The 8,617-nt window shown below is 23.6% G+C and overlaps 3 protein-coding genes across 3 annotated transcripts; 1 reads left to right on the forward strand and 2 right to left on the reverse strand.

The window, feature by feature from the left end:
• Positions 1 to 381: 381 nt before the first annotated feature.
• Positions 382 to 3,307, forward strand: MKS88_004643 (WD repeat-containing protein; the record flags this gene model as incomplete). Its single annotated transcript, XM_067217837.1, has 2 exons — positions 382 to 505; positions 876 to 3,307. The coding sequence occupies 2 exons, from the start codon at positions 382 to 384 to the stop codon at positions 3,305 to 3,307; spliced, it is 2,556 nt and encodes an 851-aa protein (XP_067072225.1).
• A 631-nt stretch (positions 3,308 to 3,938) lies between these two features.
• Positions 3,939 to 4,625, reverse strand: MKS88_004644 (U6 snRNA-associated Sm-like protein LSm5; the record flags this gene model as incomplete). Its single annotated transcript, XM_067217838.1, has 3 exons — positions 3,939 to 4,103; positions 4,207 to 4,286; positions 4,565 to 4,625. 3 exons carry the CDS (start codon positions 4,623 to 4,625, stop codon positions 3,939 to 3,941), a joined length of 306 nt encoding a protein of 101 aa, XP_067072226.1.
• Positions 4,626 to 5,504: 879 nt separating this feature from the next.
• MKS88_004645 (heptatricopeptide repeat-containing protein) lies at positions 5,505 to 7,624 on the reverse strand (the record flags this gene model as incomplete). Its single annotated transcript, XM_067217839.1, has 2 exons — positions 5,505 to 6,910; positions 7,246 to 7,624. The coding sequence occupies 2 exons, from the start codon at positions 7,622 to 7,624 to the stop codon at positions 5,505 to 5,507; spliced, it is 1,785 nt and encodes a 594-aa protein (XP_067072227.1).
• Positions 7,625 to 8,617: the final 993 nt, after the last annotated feature.

The following is an 8,617-nucleotide window of genomic DNA, read 5'->3' on the forward strand; positions in this document are numbered from 1 at the left end:
CTGAGAAAAGTTGTAAAATACGAACAGGGCTTTAATGAAACATTAACTTATTTATAATTGTGCTCTTTAAAAAGGGCTTCTCAATAATAAGTATGAAGAAAAAACTTTTAATATGGTTTTCATTCAATTAAATTTAAAAAATGTATACATTTGTGAGAAAATAAGGAAAAAAATATAACATATACAAGTGTTACATTCAGTAAAAAAAAAAAAAAAAAAATGAAAATGAAAAATAGAGACTTTTAAGTAGAAAATATCAAAATAAATATAAGATAAATTTAAAACATGAATAAATTATTTTGCATGTCAAAATAATTTCCTTAGAAGGCTTTTTATTTTTTTATACTATTATCCGTACCTTATTCTAAATTATGATGAAATATGAATGATAACGACACAAAAAAGTTCAGGGATATTAGCGACAGAATTCAGGGGAAATACGTACCAGTTGTTAAATTTGGGGGAACGAATAAATATATCAACAGGAATTACAAAAATGACAATGGTACAAGCTTAAAAGGAGATAAAAAAAAAAAAAAGAAAAAGAGAGAGTGAAAGAAATTAAGAAAGAAAGAAACGAAGGAAGAAAGAATGAATGTAAAAAGAAAAAGAAAGAATGTAAGAATGAAAAAAAAGAAACAACAAATCACAGTGAAATTTAAACAAAATTTTGAACGTATGTAGTTAAACATTTATGGGTTGACGCATGCGTGTGTCAATCGTGCATACACCAACTAAAGATGTGCGACTTATCTAGTTGTAACTACATGTAAAATGTGGTTTAAAAAAAAAAAAAAATATAATATAATATAATAAAATAAAATATACGAAAGTATGTCTAACGTATTTCATATCTAATTTAACTTTTCCCGCAGATGACACAAGTAATATAAGTTTTACGGGGGATGACTGTAACGCAGGCAATATCGATATATATTATGATAATAAATATGGGATAAATAGAGTATGTTTTTCACCACAAGGAAAGTACGTTGCAGGTTGTGGATCGAACGGTATTATTTACGTGTACGATTTATATGAAAATAAACTCTTAACTAAAATATGCACGAAAATTGATAATATAAAAGATCTTATAATAAGTGATAATGATAAGTACATATACGCTTGTGGAGATAATAGGATTATAGAAATATTTGATATATTTGAAAATAAAAAGGTTTGTAATGATAATATTGCAAAATATGTTGACATATCAATACCTAGAATAATTGAAAATATAAATCGTAAACCGAATGACAGGTTGGATAGTAATAAATATGATAACAATAATAATTATTATAATAACAATTATAATAGTACTAATAACAGGGTGTTTGGACATCTTAATAATTCTGCAAAAAAGAGTATGATAGACAATGTGTATGCACCTTGTCATAAAACGAAATATAAGGATTTAACATATAACAAAGTAATATATGTTCCTATATATAATTATAATGATTTAATAAAATGTAATATAAATATGATAGACTTAAATCGAATTAAATTAAATAAAATAAATGAAATCATAAATAAGTCCATATTTATAATTAAAGATTCACATGAATATAGAACGTCTTGTTTGGCAGTACCGAATATAAGCACTTTTTTAATTTACTCCGGAGGAGGAGACGGGTTATTAAAAATATGGGATATAAGAATGAATTTATTTACCTTAAATAAAAACAATTTTAATAGATCTATGTCAGATATTATATTTTTAGATAATAAAAACCCCTATGCTTCTATATGTTCCCATGAAGATATATTGACAAGCATTAATTTCAATAATACAATTGACTATGAGGAAAATGCATATAAATTAAGGAAAGAAGATAAATACGATGAGATGAAAAAAAAATTAAGAAAAAATAATATTGCATCTTTGAAGAACGATTTAAAAAAAGGTGAAAAAAAAGTAAATGACGACACAAGTGAAAGTTCAGTGACTGATGCTAGTAGCAGTAGTTCATCTTTTGGTTCCATGTGTTCATCGATATCTTATTCTTCCTTTACTTTTAATTTGTCAAAAACTAAATTCAATAATATTCTAATGACAAGTGGATATGACGGTTATATTCGTATATATGATATAAATAATAATATTATAAAATCGTTTTATGATGAAGAAAAAAGTATCACACATTGTATGTTTAGTAACAACAACAAATATATTATAAGTACAAATAAATCGAAATATTGCAAAATTTTTGATTTTATATATATGAATAATAAAAAGAATACGAAAAATATGTTAACTTATTTGACGAACTACAAATCGTATTACTTAAATAGTACAAAAAAAAATAATGAAACATCGAAAGAAGAGGTCCACAATAGTAGTGAAAATAGCAATAGTAGTGGTAATAATAATAATATGAATGGTTATAATGATAGTAGTAATGGTAATAATAGTAGTAGTAATTGTAATAATAGTGGTAGTAATGGAAATAACAATAGGGGAGCAGTGTATGAAGATAATTTTATTATGCAGATGTACAATGATAATTATTTGCAACCATGCCATATTAAAAATTTATATGAAGATGAAGACTTAGAGGAAAGAATAAAAGAACTAAACGAGTTAAATAAAAAAATAGCAAATGATAAAAAGAAAGTTGTGAACAGCAGTAGTGGTGGTATAAACGAAAAAAACTCTGAGTCGGATTGTTCCTATTCTAGCAGTGATTCAAGTAATTTTGATGAAAATGTTATGAGAGCAAATATTTTTTATGAACATGTCAATAAAAAGTTAGAACCTACATGGTCCCTCTTCGTAGATAATATGAAATATATGAGCCTTATACCATATGAAGTAATGAGTGAAAGTTTAAAAAAAAATTATGATTATATTAAAGCGCATTATAACAATTTGCATAGTCAAAGTTATGATAACTGTAATAATGAAAATTCGGAAAAACAAAAGGAACAATTAAAAATAGATGAAAAGAAACATAAGTTTTACTACGAATTATCAGATATTATACATAATGAAGCAGATATCCCAAAATTTTATTCCTGTGTAGCAGGTGATAAATGTATTATACCTTCAATTGATACCTATGCACATGTATATGATATATATACCGGTTTTCATGTTAATACCATAAATAATCTTTATTTACCAAATTATAATATTGATCATTCTTATTTGTATTCATGCAACATAAATATGGAAATTCCAAAAAAAAAATTTATATCCTTTTTAACAAGTGTTGATACATATCCAAAGAACCAAAATATTATTGCGACTTCAAATGGTTATCCGGATGGTTCTATTGTCATATGGGTGTTTGCTCCCTTTTAATTTAGGCGAAACGTTTTACTTCGTTTTACAACATACACACAGGTGTGTGAAATTTTTTTTTTTTTTTTTTTTCGATAGGTATATGCCACCTAATATATTCTTTTTTTTGAAAGAAATAAGTTACACCTTTTCTATTATTTTCTTTGAGAGATATATGTCCTCTTTTTTGTTATTTTCTTTGAAAGGAATACGCATCCATTTTTATTATATTTTTTAAAAGAAATATACCACCATTTTTAATATTTTTTTTGAAAGAAATGGACCGCTATTTCTATTATATTTTTTAAAAAAAATGTACCTTTCTGTTTTTTTTTTTCTTTTTACACATGTATTAAACCCTTTTTATATAATTTTATTAATTATTTTTTTTGTGCAAGTCTAATTTTAAGTAGTAACTTTAAAAAATGTATATATAAAAATGGAATAATAATGCACTATATTATGAAAAAAAAAAAAGAAAATGAAAAAAAACAGTATTAAAAAGATCATACTTTTATTTTTATGTATGAATATATCTGTACATGCGCACACGTAAATAGTTAAGAACGTGTATCAAAACTCTTTTAAGCTAAAACAAAACATATATTAAGAAAAATATAAAGAGTTATCCCCTTTGCAATTAGCTAAATTTTCAAGCAATATTTTCTTCCAACTTTTCTTCATGATCGTAATAATTTACTGGTGATCCTCCTGGAACCATTATTGTTATATTTAAACCATTTAATAATAACTTTTTAATTTTATTTACTTTTTTAATGTTGTTTACATAAGTATATTCGGTAACATCTTCCAGCACCTGTAAATTCATTTGGACATTTACATATGTAGAAAATTACATGAATGTATTAAAAAGGTTAATTAAATAAAGAATGTATATAAAACTTTTTATTAAAAATTACCATGTTAACATACTCGTCAAAACCAACTAGTTTTCCAACTATTTCCTTGTCACCTTTCATCATAATCCATATTTTACTTCCTATGGTAAATAAGAAGATAAGACTAATTGCATTTTACTTAAAGCGATGTAGTTTTTTTTTTTTTTTTTTTTTTAAAGCTTTTAATATTACAAATATAATCAAAAAAAAAAAAATTTTGTGGGGCTCAGATGACAAAATACGGGATTTCCCTCTTTAAATATATATGTACATAGATACATATATATAAGTAGTATCTATGTATCTATGTATCTATGTATCTATGTAAGTAGATAAATCTACTTAAATACGGGAAAACATTTTTCTTATGTACACTTACCAATACACTTATCCATTAGGGCCAGGGGTAAAAACGTCTCTGACCCACTTATAGTAGCCATTTTTATTAAATTTATTAAAGAGAAGGTCGCAACTTTTGTTTCTCAAAAAGGGGAATATATAAATATAAACTTACATGTGGTTAAACTGTTACATAAAATATGTTTATAATATGTATTATATACACATAATATTTATGTTTTTTTTTTTTTTTTGAATAATCATATATATTCGTTCTCAATATGGGCATTATACATAATTTTATATAAATATGCGTTAAAATACTATATTATTGTAACATTATATATTATTCCTTTAAAAAAATTTTTTTTTTACCTGCATTAAATAATATGAAAACAGATGAGCTTATTTTGACAAAACAAAGTAGTGTTATTTAAGATAAAAAATAATATTACAACAGTAGTTTAGTTAATTCAGAAAAATTGCATAATGAGATGTATTGTGAAAAATATTCTGTAGGAAATGTAATTATATTTATATTAAGAAAAAAAAAAAAATTAATTACAGGACAGATTTATATCAAAGTGACAAATAACAAATAACGAAAAACAAATACCGATAACAGAGGCTGAATTATATTTAATGAACAGGGAAAAAAAAAAAAAAAAAAACAGTAAAATTAAAAATTAAAACACGCTCATTGAGGAGCTTATTTTATTTATAATTTTGATGTAGTAACCAAAAAAAGAAAAAAAATGAATTATTTTCAAAGGTATTCTATATAAAATTATAAACTACATTTAATAAATTAATAAAAAAGGTATTTTGTAAATAATACTTAAAAATTGTTGCAAATGTGCACATACAGCGGTATGGGCGAGTGTAAAAAACAGGCAAACACATGTAATGCGTACATATAAATGTATACATACATTAAAGTGTATATATAAACATATACCCATGTACACCAACAGGAACGACTAACTATTGTCGGAATTCATGATTTCCTTAGCAAACTGCTTAACCGAACGCGGTAATTTTTGAAAATTGTTTTCCTGTTTTTCAATGAGAATTCTAATAAAATACCTTGCATAAATTAAATTTAAAGTGCTCATATATTTTTTTTTCCTTTTCAAAACTTCTAGAGATTTATGATATATACTGTAGTTTGTACAGTTAAGTTGCAAACAACAAAATGGAACTTGTGTTAATACATGGAGTGAGCATTTTTCTATATTTGCTAAATATTTCTGTATTAATAAATGAATAATATCCCTTTCTACATTTTCATAATTTTTAAGTGCATTATCAATATTCCTTTCAGACACTTTATCTGTATTTATTTTTATGGGATCATGATGTAATAACTCCTCTATTCCTGCATGATGTTGATCCTTCAACGGCGTGGAACATTTGCTACTTACCTTTTCTTCTTCGTCAGAAGTAGAAAATGCATGCCCTTGTTCTAACGTTACTTTCTTAATCATGTTGCTAATTAATTTGGTACCATTTCCAGAATACTCATTTAATTTGATGGTTCCATTTTTGCATCTATCCTGTTGTAATAAATTATTTTGAAATAATTCTTCATTTGATACATGGGTTCCTCTTCTTAGTGCATCTAATACTTGAGCAATTGACATCATGTCCATTAAATGAATAATGCTCTTAATTTTTTGGAGACAAATAAAATAAAAAGAATGGTCATTAATTTTTAATTTAGCTAATGACCACATTATATTGCTAAATTCCCTTTGCGGAATTGTATCAATAAGTTCTATCACTTTTTTTTTTAAACGATTTAGAAAATCTTTATTCTTATAATTGAATTTTGCCATATAGTGTAGAGCATTCGTAATATTTACATAAGAGAGCTGGTTAATAAAATTGTCATTGTTCATATATTTAATAATATACTTAAGAATATTAATATTTATATTACATTTTGCAAATGAATTTAGCAATAAAGTCAAATGATGAGGTTCTACATCTTTTTCTTTTAATTTTTTATAATACCTTTTTGTGAAAAATTTAAAAATTTCATAATTACTAATATTTGTCCTACTAATCATATTCAATATTAAGATAGAGTTTATTACACTCAAATTGTTATGAATAATTTCATCATTTCTTATTTTATTTAATATTACTATTAATATATCACTGTAATCAGCACGAGGAGATAAAGAATTTTTTAAAATTACTTCATCAGAATTTTCTTTATCAAATGATTTTGTAGACACTAATAAAAACTCTTCTTGCAATAATGCAAATGAGCTTAAAATTATTGTTAAATCTAACGTATTATAAGTGTCAATATTCTTTTTAAAATGATCTTTAATTATATCGATATTATTGTAATCTCTTAATCCGCATCTTATTAGGTCTAAAAAAAAAAAAAGGGAAAAATATATGGAATGATATTATATAATACATAAGGTCAAAATGGAGATTAATTCAGATCATTTTGCATCAAGTACAAGCTTCATACATATAGAATACAAAATATGAAAATATTTATCAAAGTATTTTACGATTTGGAAAAATTGTAAAACAGGTATATTTTTTTTTTTTTTTTTTTTTTTTTTTTTTGTTATTAGCATTACGAAAATGGGGTAGAAATCAGAAAAATTGAAGAGTAAAAAAAAAATGCTCACAAATACGTATACATACACTTGTATGCATTTGCTCTGAATTATCCCTCTTTGATAATGTTCTTACTGTGAAAGACATTTACAGACACAAATGCAGGCATTGCATTCAGCCTTCTAATTATGTAACTAAAAATTGATGTATTAAATTGTTTATCGTAGGTTTGAGATCCGTGATATAATTTCATTATTTTATTTATTTGGTCAAATGAATATCTGTGTATGTTTTTTTTAAAAACGTCATAACTACATTTTAGGATTGTATGGTCTTTATAGCAATTTTCATTATATTTTTCTATTATTTTAAGAATTTCTTCGTTTTCAAATTTATCTATATTTTTTATAATTAATGACCTTAAGTTTTCCTTAAATACATTCTCAGATTTTGCACAACTGTTCCTTTTTATTTTTTCAATATCCACAATTGCTGTTTTCAAAAGTTTTCTCATTTTACCTAAACATATTTTTTTGCATTAACATTTTTTTTGTTACCTTTTTTTAAACTTCTTAGGTTCATTCTTATACACATTTTGTGCTTTGTCCTAAGTTGCCTTAGTGCCTTTTCGAGGTGTTTATTATTATAATAATAACTATTATTATATATTATGTTAAATATTATATTTTTCAAAAATAATCTCATATACATGTAGTATAAATATATATGCATATAATACATTTGCATTTATACAAGAATAAACAATATTTTCGTTAATTTTCATTTTTTTCAATATGTTATAAAAAAGGATGTAAAGTATTCGTCGACTTTGATGAATTTCCCTTTCTGAATTAAAATTTTTTTTTTTTTTTGTTAAGAACAATGCACATTTAAAAAAATTATGTGTTTTCTATTTTTTCAAATAACAAGTAATGGCAAAAAAAAAAAAAAAAAAATTGTGCCTTTTAAATTATATATTTAAAAAAAAAAAATATAATCATCCCACTTTTAATTAAATTTTTTTCTTTTTGTTTATTTTTCCATCAAAAACAAAATAATTTGTATTATACTATCATAGTTTAACATTGAGAGAAAAAAATGAAAGAACAAATTGAATTTTAATTATAATCGATATTATAATTGTAAAAGTTAATTCCCCTCATTTTCTCTTTTCTTATGTTCTCAATAATAATAATGATAATAATAAAATAGTAACTCTTGTTATTTTTCCTTTATACTTTTAAGTATATAATAACATCCGTTTTAATATAATTAAAAAATATATCTGTTTTAAATTAATTTTTTTTTTTTTTTTTTTTTGATTATTTTAATATTATGTTAATTTTTATAGTTTCTTTTATTTTTATGATTTGAAGTATTTCGATAAAATAAACAAATGTAAAAAGGGTTATATCTTGAATTTTTACATTTTTTTTTTTAAGAATTATATAAATATGATTTATGTTTAACAAAATGTGTATTTTTTTTTTTTTTCGTGTTAAGCAAA

This window comes from Plasmodium brasilianum, chromosome 12 (genome assembly GCF_023973825.1).
Source record: "Plasmodium brasilianum strain Bolivian I chromosome 12, whole genome shotgun sequence".
In the NCBI taxonomy this organism is placed as follows: domain Eukaryota; phylum Apicomplexa; class Aconoidasida; order Haemosporida; family Plasmodiidae; genus Plasmodium; species Plasmodium brasilianum.